The 25,879-nt window shown below is 38.0% G+C and overlaps 1 protein-coding gene across 1 annotated transcript in view; it reads left to right on the forward strand.

Moving 5' to 3' along the window:
* The window catches only part of KAT6A (lysine acetyltransferase 6A), a 109,794-nt gene that overhangs the window by 37,145 nt on the left and 46,770 nt on the right, over positions 1-25,879 (forward strand). Inside the window, exons 3-6 of the mRNA XM_082374698.1 lie at positions 18,144-18,252; positions 21,925-22,040; positions 22,633-22,714; positions 25,442-25,577. Of these exons, the coding sequence (XP_082230824.1) occupies positions 18,144-18,252; positions 21,925-22,040; positions 22,633-22,714; positions 25,442-25,577 (443 nt within the window). The remainder of the gene's footprint in view (positions 1-18,143; positions 18,253-21,924; positions 22,041-22,632; positions 22,715-25,441; positions 25,578-25,879) is intronic.

Here is a 25,879-nt window from a genome sequence, read left to right on the forward strand (position 1 = left end):
AGGCTTGCTTCCCTGATCTCTTATTGTGTGTGCAGTCTGTGAGCCCAGGGCTTTCCTTGTGGAGCATTACGTCACTGTGTTCTCCACCCTCAGGACACTGCCTTTTCTTTTGACAAGCTACTGTCCTCAGGCTTCAAACTTGTTAAACACTTAAGGCTTTATTTACACTGTTATGGAGGTAATATTGAAGATGAAATATATTAGTGTCTGAAAGAGTTTATTTTTTTTTAACATCTTTATTGGAGTATAATTGCTTTACAATTGTGTGTTAATTTCTGCTGTATAACAAAGTGAATCAGCTATATGTATACATATATCCCCATATCCCCTCCCTCTTGTGTCTCCCTCCCACCCTCCCTATCCCACCCCTCTAGGTGGTCACAAAGCACTGAGCTGATCTCCCTGTGCTATGCGGCTGCTTCCCACTAGCTATCTATTTTACATTTGGTAGTGTACATATGTCCATACCACTCTCTCACTTCGTCCCAGCTTACCCTTCCCCCTCCCTGTGTCCTTAAGTCCATTCTCTACGTCTGCGTCTTTATTCCTGTTCTGCTCCTAGGTTCTTCAGAACCTTTTTTTTTTTTTTTTAGATTCCATATATATGTGTTAGCATACGGTATTTGTTTTTCTGTTTCTGACTAACTTCACTCTGTATGACAGACTCTAGGTCCATCCACCTCACTACAAATAACTCAAGTTCATTTCTTTTTATGGCTGAGTAATATTCCATTGTATATATTTGCCACATCGTCTTTATCCATTCATCTTTCGATGGACACTTAGGTTGCTTCCATGTCCAGGCTATTGTAAATAGAGCTGCAGTGAACATTGTGGTACATGACTCTTCTTGAATTATGGTTGAAAGAGAGATTTTAATTCGATGTAATATCCACTTGGGCATGTGTGGGCATGCGCTCATGTGTTCTGGACAACCTTAGGGTGGTGTAGAGAAGTAAGGTCCTGGTAACTACCTGCCATTATTACATCGCTTTAAAAAATCTATTCTTCAGGAAGAGGGATATCGTCTCAAATGACTTCGAAGACAGTTTAGAGACGTACTGATTTTTAACTGTTGATCTTCATTGCAGATAGACATTTCTAGGACAAGTGATTTCATTTACTTACTGTGTTGAATTAAAGAAGATAATATGAGATCTGGAAGTTTGGGGTTCTTATTTTCAAGACTGCTAATGAAATTGAGAATCTAGACTGTGTAAAATGTGTCAGTGATTTTAGAGAAAAAAATTAGCTTTTTGTTCTTTTCCATAGTTTGGTGAGACTGTTTAAATCCATGTCTAAAGAAAATGGTTTTAGCTATTAATTAAAGATTTATATAGTCCTTTAAAAAAATAAGATGAGGTTCTACTTTTTATCATTTTAGGAAAGCATTATTTTAAATAGGTTCATTTGGGTGCCTTTAACCATAGTATTTTCATTGTATTTGTTCCTTATCATGTGTTACCCTGTATTGTAATGTATTTTTAATGTGTATGTTCTGTTTTTACAACTAGATTGTGAGACCCAGAAGCAGGGAACTAGTTTTGTTACACCTTGTTTCTCCAGCATTGAATTTGGTGTTCTTATGCATAATAGATGGTATGGACAATAGTATGTAGAGGTAACATTGAAGATGAGAATTGCGTGAGGTGATTTTACTAGCTGACTGTCTAAGTCAGCTAAGGCTTCCGTTGCAGAATACCGTAGACTGGGTGGCTTAAAAAATAGAAATTTCTTTTCTCACAGTTCTGGAGGCTGAAGTCTGAGATCAGGGTGCCAGCAGGGTTGGTTTCTCCTGAGGCCTCTCTCCCTGGCTTGCAGATGACCACCTTCTTGCTGTGTCTCACATGGCCTTTCCTCTGGGCACACCCCCCTGGTGTCTCTTCCTGCTCTTACAACACACCAGACCTCTAGGATTAGGGACCCACTCTTATAACCTCACTTAACTTTACCTCCTTAAGAGTCCTATCTCCAGATACAGGTGTCCCATTGAGGGTTAGAGTTTAACATACGAATCCTGGAGGGATACAGTTCAGTCCAGAACACTGGCCTGAAGATAGATATGCCAAGTTATTAAGGTTTGAGATAACATGCTTTGCTGTACACCTGTAACTAACACATCATTGTTAGTCAACTATACTCCAGTATAAAATAAAAACTAAAAAAAAAAGGTATGAGATAACATACCAGTCAAGATGTAGTCAGGAAAACAGAAACCTTGAGAGAATGCAGGATAGGGCATTGATAAAGCAGATGTTGGAGAGCTGAAAAGCACAGTGGGAACACTGAAGATGGTAACTTCCATAAGCAGCTACCACTCCTAGGGCTGGGACAACAGAAGGAGGAGATTTGGATTATTAGAACCTAGAAGTATGGAGGAGGGGCCCCATGGAGCTGGGGTTCAGACCTATGAGGAGGGCCCACTGCCTGGTTGCTTTTAAAAGCTTGGAGAGGGCTTCCCTGGAGGCGCAGTGGTTAAGAATCCGCCTGCCAATGCAGGAGACAGGGGTTCGAGCCCTGGTCCGGGAAGATCCGCCATGCCTCGGAGCAGCTAAGCCTGTGCTCCACAACTACTGAGCCTGTGCTCTAGAGCCCACGAGCCACAACTACTGAAGCCTGCGCACCTAGTCCCCTGCAACAAGAGAAGCCACCACAATGAGAAGCCCGCGCACCACAACAAAGAGTAGCCCCTGCTCGCCCCAACTAGAGAAAGCCCACGCAGAGCAACGAAGACCCAACACAGCCAAAAATAAATAAATACAATAAATTTATAAAAAATAAAAGCTTGGAGAGGTGCCCCACAGAGTTGGGGTGTGGACCTCCCAAGAGGATGGAGGATACATTGTCCTGCTGCTGATGAGGCTGATTCTGAGAGAGCTGGAAGAAGCTGAAGACGGCAGATGACTGTTGCTGCTGGGAAAGGACCAGTGCTAGGATGGCATTGGCAGGAACAGGAGACAGACCAGAAGGAGCAAGCCCACTCTTTTATCTTTACCTTCTGGTCTCCCTCTAGCACCCCGACTGGTGGAGCCTAATGGGAAGGCAGCTGAGCAAGGAGAAACGAAGTGTGCATTCTGAGCCCAGCATCACAAAGCAGCCTAAGGGCGAGATTGGAATTGAGAGACAACAGCTTTCTAGCTGGCACAGGTACTACTGGTGGGAGTCAGCCTCTCTCAGATTCAGTTGGCAGCGTGTATCAGAAATCTTAGAAACGTGCACCCCTTTGACCCAGCAATTCCAGTTCAAGAAATATATCCTAGGGAAGTAATCCCAAAAGTGAGCAAAGATGTATGTACAAGGATGTTTGATTACAGTATTGGATATAATAAAATATTAGAAGCATTAAATGTTCATCTATATGGGATTGGTTAAATTATCTTAAAACAGGTAATGAATGTTATATAGCCATTAAAAAGATGATGTTGATTTAGATTTATTGTGGGAATAAATTTAACAAAAAGCGGATTATATGTCATATGTAATATGAGCCTATTTATGTCTTTTGTTTAAAAAAAAAAAACTGTATATATAGGGAAAGCTGAGAACAATGTACATGAAAAGAGGCAGCACAGTGCCAGGTTGAAGAGTGTGGGCCCTGAAGCCAGTATGCCTGGGGTTTGTATAATATCTGGGCTCTGCCCCTTTTTATGACCGAGGATACGTTAATCTTTCTAGGGATCTGTTTTCTCATCTGGAAAATGGTGATAATAGTACCTACCCCATAGGGTGGTTGTTAGGTCTAAAAGTGTTAATACCTGTAAAGTATATATGACAGTGTTTCGAATGCTCAGCAAATGGTAGGTATTGTAGGGGAGGAAGAGAAAGACTAGGGAGAATTTAACTGTCTTTTCTCTCTTATCTAATTTTTAAAATGAGAATATAATGATTTTATTATTAGGGTAAGCAACAAAGTTTTCTATTAAAACTAAAAACAAGGAAGCTGACAAAGACATAATAAGTATTCTTGCTTACTTCTGGAAGTCCTAGAACTCCAGGGTGCTTTGTAGGTAGGAGAGCATTTCCCACTGCAGCCTCGATGCTGAGGCTGGTCTCCTAACAGCCTCCTTCCTCCTGTGGGGCAGGTTTACTCAGATACCCAGGGACAAGCTTCTGACTGGGCTCCTTGAGTGGGCCCTCTTCCCTCTGTCCTGCTCTGTGAAGAACCAAACTGAAGTTCCCTCAATTTTTTTTTTTTTAATTACTGAAAAATCGCTCACTTGTTTTTCATGTGGAGTGCAAGTTTCAACATTTTTATTGTAGCATGGAAACAGTCTTAGAACTGAGTGTTATACAGTTCTTCAAAGTCCTTTTACCGGCCACCTCTTTATCCACATTACAACCTTCCTCCGCATTTCTTGACCCTCTCTCAATACCCTCTCTTGGTTTCTTAGGCAGACAGTTTGCTTTCCTTGTTTACCAAGACCCTAATGTGCTGTGCTGAAACAGAAGGGCTCTTTACCGTTTTAGTTACATTTAGGAACCTGCTGTGGCTTCTACATTTTTGTTTTCCTTACCCCCTCCTTAATCATTCCCTGAGAGTAGGAAAAAGGGGTAAAAGATTGATTTCTTTTTTTTTTTTTTTCATCTTAGTTATTTTTGGCCACACCAGGAGGTGGTTTGCGGGATCTTAGTTCCCCGACCAGGGATTGAACGCAGGCCCACGGCAGTGAAAACGCCGTGTCTTAACCACTGTACTGCCAGGGAATTCCCAAAGATTGATTTCTTATTGCTGCGAATAATGCTCCTCTTTGAAGAAGGCAGGAGAGGATGACTGGTCAGCTTTAGTTTTAAGTATGTAAGTTTAAATCCTGCCACACCATATTATTAGTGAGTGGTATCACTGTTTACCAATAATGGAAACTCAACCTTTCCCATCTGTAAGGTATTTCTTTCTTTTAAAAAATTATTTTATCTTTAGGTTGTTTACTTGAGTGACTGAGTTGAAGCTGTTGACTAGAGTTAATACTCTAATTACTAGATTCAGACTATCTACCTGACTGAATAACTTTAATTACTTTACTAGTCATGTATAGCCTTTGACAATGTTTTTTATCTTTGGTAAAATTAGTATATAATGTTTTTTGAAGATCCCTTCCAATTCCAAACACCGTGATTCTGGTAGTAGCAGAACACTACCTGTTCTGTCAGGTGTGTGTCAGTTATTATTTTTGGTAGGACTTGAGGAAATGATGCTTTTTGCCAGTTTGTTTAAGTGCTACTTGTTTTAGACCTTAGTTTGGCCAGAATAAATGCCTATAATTGCAGTCTCTTAAAAATGTAAGGGAACACAAAAGTCTTGTTGAACATCTTACTTCGTGTAAACCATCGCTTTTGTATATTTTTAGCATAGAAAATATTCTTTTGCTAATACTCTTATACTCAGGTACCACTAAAGTTTTTTTTTTTTAAAGTGGTAAATGTGTGTGTGCAGAAAGACTTAAAAACTTAATGCAGTCTTGCAAATAAATACCATATATAGAAAATCTATAAGTCCATGGAAAATTTTAATCACCATGCCTTTTTGGGGGTGTCAAAACAAAACAAACATTTGCCCTGACTTAAAAAGTGGTGGTCATTTAACAAAGGTAAACTTTGAAGGATAGATACAGTTTTGAAAAGGAATATAAGAAGTCAGAGTTTTTAGGTGCTTCTTACGTTTGAGTTACACACCCAATAACTTTATCTCATTTAATCTTCATGATAACTTGAAAGGTAGGTATGTTGTACCGTTTTACACCAAAATGTTAAGTAACTTGGCCAAAGTGATGCCGTAGTAGGATCCCAGTCTGTCCCTAAGCTCTACTGAGTTGATTCTTAGAGGCAGGGATACAAAGGACTTTGAGGGACGGGGTAAAATAACCTGGAGAAAGAGCATTAAGTATGATCTTTGAAGACAAGTGAGTAATTGGAAGTAGAGGAAGATAGTGTGAGGAAGGTAGTTTGGTGTATGGTGGAGGGAATGGAATACCAGCCAGCAGGAGTTGGTATGTGGGGATGTGTTGTGTAAGTTTTGAGCCAGGCAAGTAACTGGATAAAAAAAAAGTATTTTAGGGGGATTAATCTGGTAGTAGTGTGCAGAAAGAAAGAGTAGAGAGAGTCAGTCCGTGTAGAAGATTGTATATGGTGATATGACTGTGAATTAGGGGAGAGCCATAGGTATAGAAAAGAAACTGAAATAAGAAGGAAAGGCCCACAAAGGAAAGGAGAGGCAGTAATAACTTAGCAGTATCATATTTGGATGAATGAGGAAATTGGTACATAGTGATGTATCTGACAAACTGAAAGTGGAGCTTTCAAATAACTGATGAATATGTGAAAGAAAGACAACTCTTTACAGTTTCTTAGCATAGAATTTAAATCCAGCAAATATGCATGTTATCATTTTTGATGTTACCTCTGATTAACAAGTAGAAAATTGTTATAGTATCTTGACAGATGATTGCTTTCTCATCTAAGTGTACAGTAGTAATCTGTATACATAGTAAAAGTGTAAATTGAAATTGATCGTTACTGATCTAATTATATCATTAACGTATTTTCCTTCACCAATGATCTTGTTATTGTATCTAATTGTAGAAGTTATTGAATGAACTCATCATAATAAAAGAACTCAATTTAGTACCCCTATTAAAGCTTTGTAATGGCTAATGGGTTATGTTGGAACTGATTAAAATTATGCAAGGTTACCTTATTGTAGACTGTAAATAATAGAAAATGGACTCTTTTCCAGGCCATTCATGTTGTTTTATTATTATATATCGTTTACAACTGTATGCTTTTGAGGAAAAGATTATCCTAAAAGAATGTTTAATAAGCAGCCACAGAGTACTTAATAGCGTATGTGGTGCTGAAGAATTTAAAGAGATTAAATCCTACCCAAGTTGTGTCTCCCCTGAAGGTTATTGATTCTTGGAGGAAGGGCTTTGAGGAAGTAGCTAATAAACCTATTTGGAGCTAAGCATGATTTTGTTGTATTTTAATTTCAGCAAGTGCTTAGTACATACTGTGTACAGGCACTTAACGAGATGAATTAAGAGGTCTAGGGTGATTTCTGCTTACCTAGGGTTGTCTTTCTGGAAAAGATGAAAGCATATTGGATTCTAAGCTGTTGGAAAGGATTTGGAAGGAGCATGAGTTCACCCAAGGCCGTTGGTAGTGAAGGAATGAAGAACTGGGTGAAACCGAGAGGAGGACTTGCCTGACTGGAAGAGGGACAGTGTATGTTAGAATGCCCAGCTTTTTCAACAGAGTATAAACGCCTTCCAAGAACGCATTCGTTTCCTAAAGTGAACTGTTATGGGCCAGTTTGCTTCCCTTCTAATATTGGAAAAAACGAATCGTGCAAACATCCTCTCAAAAGGCTTGCTTTTGAATTTTTGTGTGTGTGTAAGTGGTTAATGTGAAAAGTGAAACCAATTTAATTGGTTTCTAATTATTTTGTGTGGATTTTGTTTTGTATTTACTGACATCTATAAGTGCTTTAAAAATGTGAGTCCTGATTCTTTTTTTGTCTTCTCACATTTTTATGTTACATTACAATGCTTACCAAACAGTAATATTTACCAGACTTCTTATGCTTTGGATAGTATTTTGAAAAGGTAGCAATATTTGCTTTCCGTGTGCTCTCAGTCACTGAGCAACATTTTGGTTTCCTTCACTATACCATACCTAAGAATAGTTCAGTTGTCGCCTTTTCTAAGCTAAGACTTACCTTCTCTTTATCCTTTGGGTACTTATTATATATAATAGAGCCATTCTTTTATCTTTATTATATGTAACAGTACTTCAGCAGTAGATATTATCAACTAATAAATGATATCTCTGCTGAAAATTATTTAAATTTCAAGTTGTGTGAAATAAATATCCATTGAAGAAAGTTAATTTGCAGTTAAATTTACTTTACTTGATTATAATTGTAGTAGAAGAAACAAGATAAACAAATAGATCTGAACCACTAGAAGAATTCAAAGAGGTAGGTGAGGCCTGTAGTTTGAGGAAAAGTTAAATGTAAGGAAGAGAAGTTCAGTGGGTAGATTTGAGAGGAGCTTATGGTGGTTCAGAAACTGGCTGGATCACATAGTGGTCAGAAAGAGGTTTCAGCTTGAGACTGGTGCTTGATTGATAGACTTTTATTCTTAGACTTGTTTTGCAAGAAAATTGTTAAGGCATAAGGGTGAGCTATTTTTATGTAATTGGATTAAAAGGTAACCAACTTCGGTGTAGGTACAGTGAGAATAAAATGCCTAATGGTTAAATTTAATAACCATAATTTGTTATTAGTAATTAAAAATGTTTTCATTTTGGGGAGAGTTAAAACTATATTTCTAAGTCTTAATTACTGCACTCAAAGTTAACATAATAAGGGCTTCCACAGGAACAGTTAAAAGATACAGGTTTTCAAGATAAGGACAAATTATAGTAGTTGCTTCTCACCTTTATCAATTTTGACCTTATTACTTCAATCATCTGACTTGTGAGAATATGAAAAATCACAGCACTTAATTTTTTTGTTCATTTTTTTATTGTAAAATTTACATAAAATTTATTTTAAACATTTTTTAGTGTACAATTCAGTGACATTGAGTATATTAACAGTGTTTTATTTTTAAAAATATTTGTTTATTTATTTATTTATGGCTGCACTGGGTCTTTGTTGCTGCGCATGGGCTTTCTTTAGTTGCGGCGAGCAGGGGCTGCTCTTTGTTGCGGCGCATGGGCTTCTCATTGCGGTGGCTTCTCTTGTTGTGGAGCGCGGGCTCTAGGCGCGTGGGCTTCAGTAGTTGTGGCATGCGGGCTCAGTAGTTGTGGTGCACGGACTTAGTTGCTCTGCGGCATGCGGGATCTTCCCGGACCAGGGCTTGAACCCGTGTCCCCTGCATTGGCAGGTGGATTCTTAACCACTGCGCCACCAGGGAATTCCCTTCACAGTGTTTTAGAGCCATCACCACTATCCATTTCCAGAACTTTTTCATCGTCTTAAGTCTGTACTCATTAAACAGTGACTCCACATTCTCCCCTTCTTCCCAGCTTCTGGTAACCTCTATTCTACTTTCTGTCTGTATGAATTTAGCCACTCTAGGTACCCCGTATAAGTAGAATCATACAATATTATTCCTTTTTGTGGTTTGCCACTTGATTTTTTAAAAAATGAGTTGCAATAATTATAGTTGAACATAAAGTTTTTTATATAATTTTTTATAGTGCTTTGTAGATATTTCGTATTTAAGTCTAAGAACGATATGACCATTATTATTGCTTAGTGCATGTTTGAGTATTATAGGGAGTCTTATATGAATTACGTACTTCTTTCATACTCTTAACATTGGCTCTGCTATCTCGTCTCAATCATTTCTAGTGGTCATAAAACGAGAATTTGTAGCTTTTAAGAAGTCACAAATCTTTATTGCCTGATAGCCTGTGACAGGATCTCTTAGAGGTTTATGAAACCATAAGTCTAAGCGCAGGTTTTTTTTCCTTGAAAACTCTGGTGGTCACAATTCCAGAATTTATCATTCAGGTCAGTCTTGAAAGAAATAATTGCAACAAAACAGATTCTTGATTATCCTTTATGTCAGTGTTTAAGAACAGAGACAACATAAAGGTGGATTTGAGGTCCTCAGAAGATATTAGAAAATGAAGACAGTGACAGGTATATAGTGGATTAAAAAATTAACATCAAGTCTGGGAAAAATTAAAATTGGACTTTAATAAAGATGGGAATATCTCAGATGATGTATCTCAGTATTTAGAAAATGTCATTATATATTTAAGATTGTCTAAATGATTGTGTTCAAAATTTATTTTCTTTCATGGCGTAACCTCATGTAATAGAGATCATTGGGCAAAATTTTTGCTGTCCTTTTTTTAATCAAAGTTATTTCCAAAAACTCAAGTCAGAATGCTACTCAACCATGTGTCTACTAATGGGAGCATCTACTGTGTATTTGCCTCAGTGCTGCCATCCAGTGATTATTGTGGAGATCTCAACGTGGTGCTTAAGGCAGCCTAGGGCAACCCATGACACAGGGTACAATTTAAGTGCCTCCTGCCACAAATCTCCCCCTACTTTTGAGAAATTGAATGGCAGTAGGTTGCTGTGACAGAAATCTTAACTTAGTTATTGAGGCCGTGAAATCACTTGGTGAGATTACTTGGAAACAGTAGAGCATTTTTATATTATTAAAATTATTATTGAGCTGTGTATAGCTTTATCAGGCTCATAACCAACTCATTGTTCTTTCTAAGATACTGTTTTTCTTATTATTACCAGTTTTTCAAGGTACTTTGATTAATGTATTGAACAACACTTCTCAAATGCATATTACGTGCTAGGCGCTGTTCTTAGTACTAGGAATACAGTCCTCAACAAACAGAAATCAGAGCCTTCATGGAGTTTACATTTAGTGGGGGACAAATGATAAGATACACATACACACACAATATTTTAATTAGTGAAAAGGGTTAAGGAGAAAATATAAAGCAAGGCAGGGGATTATGAATTATTGTAGCTGGTGAGTTGCTTTGAAGTGTCGGAGGACACAGAAAGCCTTACTGAGAAGGTGACTTTTGCGTAGAGATCGGAAGGATCTAGGGAAGAGCTTTCCAGATAGAAGGAAAGCAAATGCAAAGGCCTGGAACAATTGACTTGTAAAGAAAGAGCAAGCAAGGAGGCTGGAGTAGAAAGTGAGAAGGAGAGAGCAATAGGAGATTAGGTCAGAGAGGCCACTGTGGGCTTGTGTGTGGGGGGTACAGGTCACGTGGGGCCTTTAAGCTGGAAGTGCTTGGGCTGGATGGAGAGTTTGGGGCACCAAGCGACTGCTCTGATTTACCTTCTAACAGGCTCACTCTGTGTTTAACGGTGTGTAAAGTCATTTGCTACAGTTTTTTTTCTTGTTTTATTAGCTGTAGGAGTAAGTTTACTTTATATAGATATGAGAACAATCAGAAATAAGGACTACGTTTGGACAGTTCTGGGAACAGTGATTATATTGCATATCGTGTATCTCTATACATATTTTAAAAAACTTTACTCGTGGATTATCAATTGTTCTTATTTTATCTTTGTGATACAGGATAATTGAAATCAGCTGGTAGAGTTTTACTTGGAAAATGTTACGAATATCACTACCCCAGTACATTTCAGGTTCAAATCTTACAGTGAACACAATGTAGTGTTAGCTTTTCTCACTGATTTTCATGCTCAGTGATATTTTGGGAATGAGAATTATCTGGAGTTGTAATTTTTTACACACGTCACGATATGGTTAGGCATATGCTAAAACAAATCACAAAGTTAACTGATTAGCAGTTATATTTGATCAACACAGAAAACCTCAGATTTATTTTGTAACCTAGATGATTTATTTAAACCACTTTTTTGCTTCTAGTTCATCAGCTAAAATGACTCATCCTCAAAGTACTGTTACTCTTTCCCAAATTGCACTTAAAAAATGCCCTGAAAATAATTTTTTTTAAAACCCCTGAAATTATCAATTAGTTAAAATATCACGATCACTGTTGGTAATAGTATTTCTTTATGGATTCAATTTTGTTTTGGTAGCTAAAATATTTATTATTTTTATGCTTGGTCCTGTGACGTCAAAGAATAAACATCTTCAGTGTACAGTGTTTAGTTCAAGGAAATTATGGCTGTACTGCCATGTGTTACTGAAAAGTATTTGTCTGTATAAAATTTGAGTCTGTTTGGACCAGTGTCTTTAATTGACTTAACAAATTGCTTTCCAGCCTGTCTTATTTTCACACTGTAAATACCAATACTGTTTAAACTTTTTATTGCTGATAATAATCAAATTGTTTTGTGTAGGGAGTAGGCAAGGTCTAAGACTGTGGTCGTTTGATAAGTACCAGAATAACTGAGTTACACTGCCTGCACAGCTCCAAGTTAACCATGCAGCCAGTATGTCTAAATCACTGCCCACCCCTTTCCTCCAACTTTAATGAAAGACTTGCATGAACTCAGTTATTTTGTTTGAGGTAGACAAAATCTAGTAATATGGAGCAGTGATCATATATGAAAAATATTAACGGCAGTAATATTACAGGGAACATACAGGAACATATGGGGATAGTTTTGGTAAAGATTTCTTAGGTATGATTTTAAATAACATTTCTGCCATTAAGAACTTTATTGTCTGGTTCTAGATGACAAAGATATATGCTTGAAGACACAGATTACTGCATAGTTTTACTTTTTTAAGACTGCATTTCCTATACTGAAGAATAACAATTTGTTTTTCAGACTTCCTCTTTTCTTCATCCTTGCATGTTTGCTTCCTTAAGTATGATCTAATCTATCCCTCAGAAGTAGCAGCAGATTAACTTAATATCTGTTAATTACGGTAACTAAATTTGAATTATGATACTATTCCTGCTCTGCCCTGTAGCTTCTTATTGTAACACAGGTTTCTCCAGCTCCAAGACTGCAGGTTATACAGGAGTCTTTATCTGAACCCAGCTTTGTTTCTTTTTTAGCCAGACTGCTGAAATGATACACTGCACTTTATGTGAAAGTGGAACCACTAGTCTACCAGTAGCAGATCCTTACATTGGACTGTGTCCATATCTTCCTAGTGGAGCTACTTTTCCATACTCTTATCCCTATTTTAAAAAGAGGGTGGGTGGGGAGAGACCCAAGAAGACAAGTTGATACACAGTCCTTGATCTTTACCACTTCTCAGATGATTGTTGTTCTCTTATTGAACAAGTTCTGACATGAAGTTCTTCCCACCGTGAGCTCTGATTGTGTGTGTGTGCAGGCGGGTGGCAGGGAGAGCTGTCATTTACCAATATTCTTTTCTCTAAAACTTAAAAAAGTTTTTGCAAAACTTTCCTATCTTGGGCACAGTCATCATTTCTGCTGAGTTGAACACATGTATATGATTCTTCTAAGATCATGCTTTCCCAGCTTTTTGACTTCTTTCATTGTCTTCAATTTTACTTTCTTCTGCTTTCAACTGGAATGTAAAACTCTTTGAAAGTGGGAGCTTTGTCTTTCTCACCATTGTACCCTCAATTGTCTAGAATAGTGTTTACTAAATGTTAAAGAATTCATGCACATTTGCTATTTGGGGTTTTCTTTATTAGCAAGAACTTCATACGTAGGAAATCAGAAACTCTAACACTCCTCTGCTAACCACAATCTTTAGTCTTTCTACTTTTCTGTTTCTTTTACTTTCTACTGGACCTTTATTTCCATTTGATCAGGATTCCTATGGGTCCTTAACTCAGACTTTCAGTTTGTCAAGCCCTGTTCTGCTTGTGATGTGTCCAGCCTTAACTTTGTGGCCCACTATTGTAGAAATATTTGCATTTGCATTCTGGGGAATTCCCACCCTTTAGCTTATCTTGTCAATATACAGTTCTCTGATTTTGTGAGTCCAAGGCTTCCGAGGTGTTAAGGAAAGTTGTACAGCTGTCTTGATTGGAAATACTACAAATTGATTCTCTCCTATCTTAGCTTTGTGGTTAGGGCTGATTGACAGTTTTATTTTCTATCACAAAGTGATTCCCTATCACTTTCCACGCAGATTTTCAGACTTTTCTGCTCTCTGTAAATGCCCAAACCCATACCTATCTACTTCTCTTTAAGCAAAAACATAGCCTTCTATTTTAGTGAAGATATAGAGTTCACTTTGCAGGGATTCCATCAGCTTTTCTCTTCTGTATTTCAAATTTATTCTATGTTAATACATACTTTGCTGATTCTGTCTTGCCTGAGGAATGTGTGTCCATTTCCATTTTGATAGGAGGTTTTTCTGTTGTTGTTGTTACCTCTGTTCTTAAACCCAGACAGTCTCACCTCTCAGTTTTCTCTGTCAGTTATCACTTTCTCATGGTCTGTCTAGCCAATCCCTGTCCCACTTGTAGCAGGTGATTTTACTTCCTATTTTCCAGAAATAATGAGGCTATTGGAAGTGAGCATCCTCGACTTTTCCCTGTTCCCACCATCCCACCTACAAGCAGTATGCATCTACACCATTCTGTCTGTGAAGGCCAGTCCCTTTACCTATGCTTACAAATCCATTCTCTTTTCTAAGCCAGTGTTTTCCAGTAGAACTTTGTGTAATGATGAAATAGTTCTATATTTTTGCTGTCCAAAACTGTAGTCAGTAGCCACATGTGACTCCTGGGCAATTTAAATGTAGCTAGTATGACTGAGGGATTAAATTAGTTTTATTTTAAATTTAAATAGCCACATATTGTAGTGCCTGCCATATTGAACAGTGTAGCTCTAATCCTTACTACATAATATGTTCCTGTTATTTCTTGTTTCTTGAATCTCTTTGACCATGTGTGTCTTCTCTTCCACATTTAAATAGGTTTAGTCTTTCTCATTTGAAATAACTAGAGCACATCAAAACCCTTTGTCATTTCCTTTTAGCTGTCTCCTGTCTACTCTCTGTCCCTGCATGGCAGCTTGTTGGTTCCTGTGACTTCAGTTCTTATCCTGTCACTGAGAAGGGCTCTGTCTTAGTGAGGTCTCCAGCTATTTCTCAGTTGTAGAATCCAGTAGTTACTTTATCTTCCCATCATTGATTTTTGATTGCTCTCTGCTTCTTGAAATTCTTGTGTCATCACTTCTCTTGGTTCTGTTTTGTCTTGGTCCTTTCTGGCCTGCTTTTCCTCTGATGCTTCTAAATGTTGCTGCTCTTCTATCCCGACTTTGTCTCACTTCTCCACTCCCCTCCCTTTACTCTCTACCCCTTCCACCCACTCCACTTACCTCCACCCTCTCACTGGGCATTGTCAGTTATCACTTGCACGCTCATGTCTTTTAAATCTATCTCTAGCCTCTTTTCTAAGTTCCAAACTTCACTGTCTAAATCACCATCGGTATTTCTTTCAGAATATTCCAGAGTATATTGAGTATATTGAGTACCACAGTCCTACTCAATAGATGTTCATAATTAAATTTAACTTTCTAATTAAAATATATATTCAGAAAAGTACACAGATTGTAAGTGTATGCCTTAATTCCTAATTAAGATCCATGAAACCATCATCCAGGTCAAGAAAAGTAACATTATTTATACCTCAGAAGTCCCTCTCCAATTCATTACCTCTTTCTTTCTCCCTAAAGGTAATCACTATCCTGACTTATAATAATATAGAGCTATTTTTGAACTTTATATAAATAAAATGATATATTATGTATTCTTCTGGGTCTATTCTTTGGCTGTTGTTTGTGATATGTTGTTGACTGTAACTTGTTTATTTTCATTACTGTTTAATGTTCTACTGTATGGATATAGCATAATTTATTTGTGTAACCATTCATTGATAGTTATTTGGGTAGTTTTTATTTGAGTAGATTTTGGTGTTATGAATAATGCTGCTCTGCTCATTTTTGTGTATGCTTTATTATATATTGTGTGTATGTACTTCGTTTGGGTATATAGCCAGGAGTGGAAGTGCAGGATCATATGGTATGCTGTGTTTATTTTTAGTAGTTTTCAGAGTGGTTTTGTCAATTTATATTCCTATCAGCAGTGTAAGAGAGTTTCTTTTGTTCCACTTTCTTACCAATACTTACTATTGCCAGTCTTCATAATTTTAGCCTTCCTTGAAGATCTGCTTCCTTGATGGCTAGTGAGGTTGAGCATCTTTTCGTATGTTTATTGGCCACTTGTATATTACATATGTATTTTCTGTTGTAAAGTACCTGTTGAAGTCTTCTGTCTGTCTTTTCCTTATTGACATGTAAGAGTTCTTTGTATATACAGTACTGGATATGAACATTTGTTGGTTAAATGTGAGTTAATATCTTCCATTCTGTGGCTTGCCTCTTCACTTCTTTAATGGTGTCTTTCTAGTCTTGCGTCCTTCTTACTGTGTTCCCTACCCCAAATCAATTAGCCAGCAGTTCCTGCCAGTTACACCTTTAAATACCTCTTTTGTCTCTTCTCCAGTCCTTTCATCAGTGCCTTAATGCAGGCCCTTGTTACTCAGGGCCTGGATCATAGATCATATCCCTTCCCGTCCATTTCCAACCACGTACAGAGTGACTTTTCTAAACTTCAAATCTTACTCATATCATTCCTCTGTTAAAATCTTCTCGTGGTACTTAGAGGCTACAGCATAAAGCTTAAGCCTCTTGACCTTGCTTCTGCCTTCTTTAGAGGTTACTTCAAGTTTCTACTCCTGGATGAAGTCTTTCCCGACTTTATTCCCTGGTTCCTTTTCATATTTCTTTTTAAAGAAAGGATGTGGTTGTCTTTACCACAGGCACAGTTGTTAAGACAGCTTCCTGCTGTTCATCTCTCATTTTATCTCTTGGCTGAGCAGTACTGTTAGTTTGCTTGTGTTAGACATTTTTACGTTGATGTACCATCCAACTCTCTGATTAGTCTATTTCCTTTTCAGGCTTTTTCCTCTGCCAGTCCCTTAAATATTGATGTTCTGACCTTGGCTTTCTTCTTTCCACCTGTTCTCCATGGGAGAACTCATCAACTCTGATGGCCTTACTGCCATTTTGTATGTGCAGTCAGCCCTCAAGGTATCTGCAGGGTCCGGGTTCCAGATTCAACTGACTAAGATCCACGGTTGGTTGAATTCAAGGATGTGGAACCTGCGGATATGGAGGGCTGACTGTCTATGACTTCCAGATTTTTATTTCCAGACCACCTTTTCTCTTGAACTCCAGATCCATGGGCATTGCCCCTTTGATGTTTCTTAGGCATTTTAAGCTCATTAAGTCCCAAACTAAGCTCATACCTCCCAACTCCCAAATCCAATTCTGTATGATTCTGTATTTTCTTTGAACATCCCCTTCAGGTATGCCTGCCTGTCAGATACCTCTGTGAAGCCTTTCCCTGATACCACTTTTCCCTACTTGATCACTTCTTCCTTTGTTTCCCTATCATGGTACCTGCGAACATCTGTTCTCCCCTGTAGACTAAAGGCATCTTGAGAGGTTTGTATCACTGTCCTGCACAATGGTTAGCATAAGTAGTTGAGAGGTGACTGAGAGTACCTCCAAGTGAGCACACCTGACATCAGATTCATCATCCCTTTGCTTTCCTCCTGGTTTTCTTCTTTAAAATGACTCACCTTTCGCAGTTAATGACATCACCATCTTTGCAGTTAAGTTAGTCATGTTTAATTCCTTTTCTGTCACTTCCACAACTAGCTGGTTTCTGAGTCCATAGCTATGTTTTCCTATTCCATTCCCTTAGCTTTGGTTCAGGTTCTTACCTTGTCTTCACCAGACTATTGCAATCCCTGTTTAAATGTTCTACCTATCTTTAGGTTTTCCCCAGTTTGTCTTTGTTATTGCTACTGGAATTATTTTTGTCAAATACAGTTGATCATCTCTTGGTTCAGTAACCTGTTCGTGTTTTCTTGAGGATAAAGTCCAACTTCTTTATAAGACATTCAGTGGCAGTCTTAAAGAACTGGTCTAGTCTTCCTCCCTCCGCTTATCACGGAAGCCATATCCTTTAAGCACTAGCCTTGGCAGACTGCAAACCGAAGTTCACCTTGTTTATACTACCTGTATTGCCTTTCTCTCCATCCAGTGCTGTGGAGGAACCTAGAGACCTAGCTTTAAACCTGCTTTTAACAGTTAGTATCTGTTGTCCTTGGACAAGCTTCTCAAGATACCATAACACACACGTATTAAGTACTGGCACTTAGTATGTGTTACCTTCCTCGTTCAACCCTTCTCTTCCAAACCACAGTTGGAATTTATCCTTCCCATTTGTACAGAGCTCTTACTGTTACCTTTCATTATGCTTATTAAACATCTTATTTTTCTCCTACATCACATGCCTTTTAAGGGCTGATACTATGATTTCTTGTGCTTAATTCAGTTGAATTTTTCATTCTTAGGTAATGGATTTGCTTTGCCTAATCCACACTGTATCATTTAGTTTCTAAGTGACCAACATGATTGGGATATGATTTTTTGGACCAAACTTGTCACTACGGGGACCGTTTGTAAAGGCCCAGCCAAAGCAGCTTGGTAAAAACTCACCTACTTTGTTGGAAATTTAGGAGGGGGATACATTTGTCCCAAAGTCATATGTAACTCTCGAAGGAATTTACAACTGTAATTGTAATGTCTTTATATTTATACTAAAAAAAAGCCCCAGTACCTGAGTGAATTGTGCTTTTCTTTACAGCCAGTTGCTGAACCAATCCCCATCTGTAGTTTCTGTCTTGGTACAAAAGACCAAAACCGAGAAAAGAAGCCAGAGGAACTAATCTCCTGTGCAGACTGCGGCAACAGTGGTATGTAGCCCTTGTGTCCTTGTGACACGTGCCCTCAGGCGAGAGGATGTTTGACTGGAGTTTGTACCCTTGGTCCTTAAGAAAGGAACATTTTAATTTGATTCTGGTTTTAGGTACCTGAGATGAGCTTCTAGATGAGGGAGGGATTTAAATGTATAGTTGAAATGTTTTATTCAGTTAAGTTAAATCAGGCCTCAGCTGTTATTGTTGTTTTTATAAAAAGCTTTCCATAGACTTATTTTTTTCTGTTGGTCTTTATGTTTCATTGTCAAACATCTGTTCAAATCACAGCAATCAGTTAGAAGTTATTGCTGGTTTCTTTAATAATCACTACTTATCTTTCTTGATTTATGCCTCAGGTTTCATGAATAGAACCAGGATGATAACAGATTTGTTTTTCTTGATAGAAACTTACATATGTCACATTGGGAAATAGAGCGTTGACACTGCAATTTAGTGAGCTGTGTGAAACTCTGGGCTCTAAAAAAGGTTTTGCGAAGAGTCTCCTAATTTGTCAATTCCAGAGATAGTCTTGGTCTGCATTTTAAGAACTTACGCGGCTTTGCAGTATCTTTAATCATTGGCTTAATAGTCAGTGTTTTATACCAGTGACAAATAGGATTTAGTCCAGAAAGCAGAAAACACACTACATACTTCAAGGGGAGAGGAACTTAATACTAGAATCAGGGTTTTGTGAGCTCGTTGGAAGGGCTGAAGAGGCAAGCCCGGGACTGGGCCTCGAGGACTGATTCCTGGGACCTTGCAGAACCGGCCCACCAGGGAGCCACTGCGTCTGCCGCCACCTGGAAGAGGTGGAGGTGGGAAGTACTGCAGGACCGTTGAGTTCTGTAGCTGGTGCTGAAATGCTGAATTCGGCCATTGTCACAACTGCTTCTGGATAGCCATGAAGGTGGAGAGTTATGAAACTGGCGTTTTCATAACTTTTCATTAGAAAACAGTATCAGGAAGAAGATGGTCTTTGCTTCATTACTACCTTTCAGAAATCACCCAAACACATCCCATTGGTAGAATTTAATTTGTATCTAGAGCCTAACTGCAAGAGAGTCTGGGAAGTATAGTCTTCAGCTTTTTGGTTTTTATGTATAGAAGGCATTAGAAGGAGGTGGGAAGAGATCGAGTAGTGGTGACCATATTCAGCATAATACCACAAACCAAAATGAATTCTGGGTGGGTTTCACAGTTAAATATAAACCATAAAATCCTAAAAGGTTAGACAAAAATATAGTGACATGTCATACAATACAGTGATTTCCAAACTATTTTAGTAATGGAACCCTTAAGAAATCTTATGAGAACTCAAATATATAAAACAGGTAAAAATGAATCTGGTTTAGGTGAGGTAGGAATGAAATAGGAGCAGGGAGAGGGTTGTGTTATAGCCCTGCCTTCTGAGAAGCATTATATTTGAGGTGGTCTCTGAGTTTCTGTAAGATAGGGAAGAGCGTACTTTGAAAATCTTACTGTAGAGGGGACTTTTAAAGAACTAGTAAGATAAATAACTATTAGTTACCCTTGCTATAGAAATAAATTACTACAGAACTTAGCAGCTAAAAGCAACAACAAACATTGTTTATTTCATGTTGTTTCTTTGAGTCAGGAATTAGGGAGTGGCTTATCTGGGTGGTTTTGATTTGGGATCTTTCATGAGGTTGCAATTAAGATTGCAGGTCCTGTGCTTGTGTCACCTGAAGGCTTTCATGGTGACTCATTTACCTGGCTGGCAAGTTAATGCTGCCTGTTGACAGGAAGCCTCAGCTCTTTGCCCTGTGGACCTTCCCATAGGGCTGCATGAGTGTCCACAGGTGGCGGCTGAGTCCCCCAAGCAGGTATCTGAGAGAAAGAGCAAGGTGGAATTGGCAGCATCTCTTATACTTACCTTAGAAGTCACGCTGTCATTTCAGCAGTATCCTGTTTGGTGTGGGAGAGAACTACACAAGGGCGTGAATTGGTGTTGTTACCAGGAGGGCTGCTTGGAGCTTGGCTATCAGAATAACCAAGGAAGAAAGTATGGACATGGTCAAGTATACGAAATTTGGTACTTTTCAAATTGAGAACTAAAATACCCCAAATTTTAAAAAGCAAGAATTGTTTGAGAAAAATAATTGCATTAAATATGGCAAGGGGCCAAAAGCTCTAAAGTATAGAGCGTGTGCTTACATTTCTAAACGTGAAGTCTGGGGGCAGAGCCTATGAATAGGCAGTTCACACGAGAGAAAGTTAAGAGTTGAGCGTGTGAAAAACGTTCTACCCAAATAATAATAGGAGCGCACACCAAAGCAGCAGCGAAGTGTTATTTTATAGCTTTTATAGAGCTCGAAAGATAAGAGAGCCCAACCTGGAGCTGATAAAATTTCGGTAAAATATTTGTGCTTTGCTGGTGGCACTGGGTATTATATCATAGGATTTGAAGCATGTTTTGGCAGTGCAAGTCTACCTCTCAAGCTATAACAATGTTTATTTCATCTCACTCACCAACTCCTCTTTCAGGAATTTATTCTCAAGAAGGAAAGAATCTATCATCATGAAATAATTCACTTTAGTGATCTAATAACTGTTACGGGTAATTGTCTAAATATTTGCAACAGGGAAATGGTCAGGTAGGTTATAGTGTGTCAAGTCAGTGGAATATAATCAGTTTAAGGAATGTAAATATAAAGTTTGCTTGAATAAAATAATGGAGAAAAGCAAAACAAAGCCGTATATATTCTATAATTAAAACCATGCAAGGGCTTTAGTTACTTTTCGAAGGAAGAGTAGGACACGAAAGTGGCTGTTCTAGGATGATGAGATTATGGGTGAGGCTTTTACACCTCTTCCATTTTCCTTGGATGTTAGTGATGTTTTGATGATAAATTTCTTATCATCTCTTAAAAGAGAAAATTATTTAGGGATAGAAGAGAGAGGAGAGAAGATAATTTAACCAACCCTTTCTCTCACTGAAGAAAAATAAACATAACGAATTTTTAGAGGAAAGGGATAAATCTTTTCAGAGTTGAGAGCAAATTGGCTACCCTAAGTTTTTGAGAATCAAACTGATACTAACTTTTGGGAGAGGAAACATTTTTTTCTGTTACTATTAATTTTGATCACAGTAGAAATATTGCTTAGGTTTTAGTTTTAGCTTGAGTGCCTTAAATCATGAGCACATAACTCACTTTTAAATGGTGGGATTTTTAAAATATATTTTTTAGTTACAAAAGTAACACATGTTATTGTTTTAAAAATGAGAGCACAGAAGGGTATAAAGTAAAATGTAAAATCCTTTTCCTGCAAAATATTTATAGCTATATCCTAGGATGTTACAGTTGTAAACAGTTTTTGTGTTATTCTTCCAGAAATGGCCCAGGCATGTTTTGTATTCGTATGCATGGGAGCATGTGTACACACATAGTGCTTTAATTAATGCAGGCTTAAAAAAAGTTTGGAGTTTGTCAAGTTTTTTATAATCAAATTGGGGAGGGTGATGTATTTAGCACGCATAAACCTGAATTGAGTGCCCAGTCCTGATGAGGCGTGTGTGGCAAGCTTCCAGGGGCTTCTTGTTTTCCTTGATGTTTTGATTTAAGAAAATTGCCTTTTTCTACCTCATTCCTTTAATACAGTTACAAAATGATTCTTGATTGTTTCGTTTGCGAACTTTCCCCTTATTAGGTCATCCATCCTGTTTAAAGTTTTCCCCCGAGCTAACGGTTAGAGTGAAGGCCTTACGGTGGCAGTGCATCGAGTGTAAAACGTGCAGCTCCTGTCGCGATCAAGGCAAAAATGCAGTGAGTATCTTCGTCTTCCAACGTGAATATTTCATTTAGAAGTAGAATGTACAACTGGCATTTTCCTCTAAGTATGGTTGGTTATTTTCAGTCACTTGGTCCAGCAGAATTTAGAACAGTAGCTCCTTCAAGTTACACATCATTAGTTTAGAATACTTGCTCATTGACACTTGGATGATTTCTAGGTAGTTTCTGAAGCACCTTAATTGTATGTTTGCAGAGAGACTAGCTACGTTAAAGAAATACTCGTGAAATTTGTTTGAGTAATATGGAGGTATTCATTTAGGGATGGTCAGTTATATTAATTACAGTCATCCGTTTCTCTTCTTTTATTAAAACAGACTAAAGTTAGCTTGTATCTGGCTACTGGATAAACTTAAAAGTAATGAAACTTTAGTTTTTATTAAAGATGGATGAAGCAAAACTTTTTGCTAACTCAGGCTGTCCGTTTACTCAACTAATAAAAATTAAGGGAACTTTTATTATTATGGTAACTCATCTTCTTTATGGAAAGGAGCTTCCTAGGTTTCATGAAGTCGTGGTCCTGACATGTTTCACAAGGTTTAACCAAACTGTTCTTTCTCTCCTTTAGGATAACATGCTCTTTTGTGATTCCTGTGACCGAGGTTTTCACATGGAGTGTTGTGATCCGCCACTCACCCGGATGCCAAAAGGTAAGAAATACTTTCTGAAATCAGTCTGGCAATATAAAGGGGCAGGTTAGTGAAAGCGCTTTTTAATCTGCTTTGTTAAGATGAGAGAATAATTTGCATCTTTCTATTTGGTGTTGTGTAAGTAGAAAGAGAGCGAGCAGTCACCCTAAAGGTGGGGATAGGTCTTTCTGTTTAGGCATCCTAACATTCTTATGTGGTGTGGATTTATTATTAGTTTCCTCTGTTTTCATTATTTAAGTATCCATGGAGGGTGAAGGTGTTCATTTATAATTTTTTGCCAACTCTCTATAGCTAGAGGGCAAAATACTTGCCTTATGTAATAGTTTGAAATATCTGTTTCTTGAAAGGAAGAAGTGAAGTTGTATTAGGTCATGTTGATTATATCACAGCTCATCACTTTTGAGGGGCCTAAAGCTATCAGGGCCTCTGATTTATCGAAAACCTTAAAAATGTTATAACATTTTGCAAACAAACAGGTGCCCAAATCAGAAGAATACAGCTTAATAATGTTATTCTATTCTTTTGACTCCTGTTCCTTGAAAGGTATTTAGTTGGGATACAGTTGTCTGTTGGTTGGATTTTCATCTTATCATATGCTTATAAGTTTCTTAAAAAAAAAAAATCATTAGTCTTCTCTGCTTTGTCTTACCATAAATTCATTTTCAACTCGGATTTTGTGATTTATAGGTTTCTTAAGTAAAATGCTTATGGGATACTTGATGTGTCTGTTTGAAGAAATTTTTCCTGTTGATGGAAAGGGACTCAACCTTAGTTATAGCCAAGTTATTCCACTTTAGGATTTTACTTGAGTTCCTCTGTGCCACTATTGATTGTCACCTTTTGAAGAGCCTACATTTATATGTATTGGAAGAATAAGTATCCCCCATTTCCTACCTCTTCCATTTACTTGAAATGTGGACAAAAGGCCTTCTGAGAATCCTTCAAGATAGTAAAGATTTTCTTAGGACTTCATTCCTGTGTATTTAATGCCTACAAAGGAAGTTTTTGGAAGCTTAAAGCAGGCAATATTTTATTTTGAAATAATTTCAGATTTACAGAAACGTAGTACAAATAGTACAGAGAGTTCTCATTGTACCCTTTACTCAGCTTCCCCTAAAGTTAACATCTTACAGTTATTGAAACCAGGAAACTAACATTGATCTGATGTGATTAATCTACAGACCTTATTTGAATTTCTGGTCCTGAGAATCCAATCCAGGATGTCACATTACATTTAGTTGTCATATTTCCTTACTCTCTTCCAGTCAGTTCCTCAGATTTTGTCTTTCCTGACCTTGACACTTTTGAAGAATACTGGCCAAGTATTTTGTAGAAAGTCCTTCGTTTTGGGTTTGTCTCTTGCTTTATCGTGATTAGACTGAGGCTATGCAGTTTGACAAGAATACTAGAGAAGTGATGTTGTGCCCTCTTAGTGTATCATAACAGGGGTATATTATACTGGTCTTATTAATAGTGGTGTTAACTTGGACCACTTGATTATAGTGGAGAAACTTGACAGACACCTTAAAGTTACTCTTTTTCTGCTTTGTATCTCCTTTAGCATCAGTCATTGATTCGTGCATGCACCACTTTTTACTGTGGTGTTTGTCTACATAGTGATGATTTTTCTATTTCCATCATTTCTTCTACATTTACTAACTGTAATTCTGCTATAAGAAAGAGTGATCCCCAGCTGTGAGATGATCTGAGGTGATGCCTGTTTGGCAAACTTTGGTTTTTGCTGTCAGAGCTCCCATCCTGGCTTCTGAAGCCGATATGGTTGCCCTGGGGTGGGCACCCCCTGGCTCCCACGGGCTCCCAGGTTTGACTCTATCCATTTGGAGTGGTTTGGGGACCCCAAAGCCTTTGCTCCTGTTGGTTTGTCCCTGACAGCAGACAAAGCCTTGTGCTGCCCTCAGTTTTCCCCCTTTATTTCTTTTGAAGAACCAATTTTTCACGGTACTTGTCCTGATTGTTTTCATAGTGTTCAAACCTGTATTTTTGTATGTAGGGGGAAATAATTTTCTCAACACTAATCGTTAATAAATACTGTATTAAATTGTCATGAAGGAGTTCTTGTTTAATAAATGGACATGTAAAAACAACAAAAAAAACACACCAAAAAAAAAAAAGAAAGAGTGATCCCTTTCTCCCACTTATTTATTTATTCAGCTATTCAAATCATTATGGACTCATGGATATTTATTTTATTCTATGGCTTATAGTCCATTGCTGTGATTATTCCTTTTTTTCTGGATTGACCCAGATCTGGCTGTTGGGAGTTCCTTCACGTTGGGTTCTGGGTCCTTTTCACATGCCTTCATCATCTGTTGAGCACTTCTTTATTTCCTGGCACCACAAGCTGTTCCAGGTTATCTTGTATTTTCCCAGCTCCAGTCCTGGACTCAGCCATTCCTCTATGGGAACCTGGCTTCTTTTCTTGCAGAACAGTAATTAGAAGCCTGTATGTGGGTTCTGGGTATAAAGTGAGGATCAGTGGACTTCAGCCATGTGTGGCCTTCAGGATATTTGTGAGTCTCTTCCAGTTGTTTGTAGAATTTTGTGTGTGTATGTTTTCATGTTTATTTTTCTGGGGGGCTTTTATCAGATTTTCAAATGAGAGTCCTTGACCTGAAACAGGTTAAGAACTCCTGGCTTAGAGTATCTGAACTCTTTCAGTGTATTTATGTCCATTGTGCTTTTATGTGGAATTTTCTTTCTTTATAGGCATGTGGATATGTCAGATATGTCGACCTAGGAAAAAAGGACGAAAACTTCTACAGAAAAAGGCGGCACAGATAAAACGGCGCTATGCTAATCCAATAGGACGTCCAAAAAACAGGTTAAAGAAACAAAACACGGTGTAAGTTGTACTTGTGGCAAGGTGAGGGGAGAAGAGCGTAGGGTCTTCTCTGTAGCACAGGGTTCACTTGTTTGCTCTGCGAAAAGACACGCAGTTGTCATAGCTGCCACTTTTATGTAATAATAATGGCTAACTCTTACTGAGCCCTTAATAAAGTGCCAAGGCACTCACTGTTCTAAGTGCTTGACTTGTGTTAAATCATTTAATTCTCCCACCAGCCCAGTGAAGTAGGTACTGTTGGTACTCTCCTTTTTCAAAGGAGGAAACTACAGTCTAGAACGATTAACTTGCATAGTTTATAG

Source organism: Balaenoptera borealis (genome assembly GCF_965194805.1).
Source record: "Balaenoptera borealis genome assembly, chromosome: 21".
In the NCBI taxonomy this organism is placed as follows: Eukaryota; Metazoa; Chordata; class Mammalia; order Artiodactyla; family Balaenopteridae; genus Balaenoptera; species Balaenoptera borealis.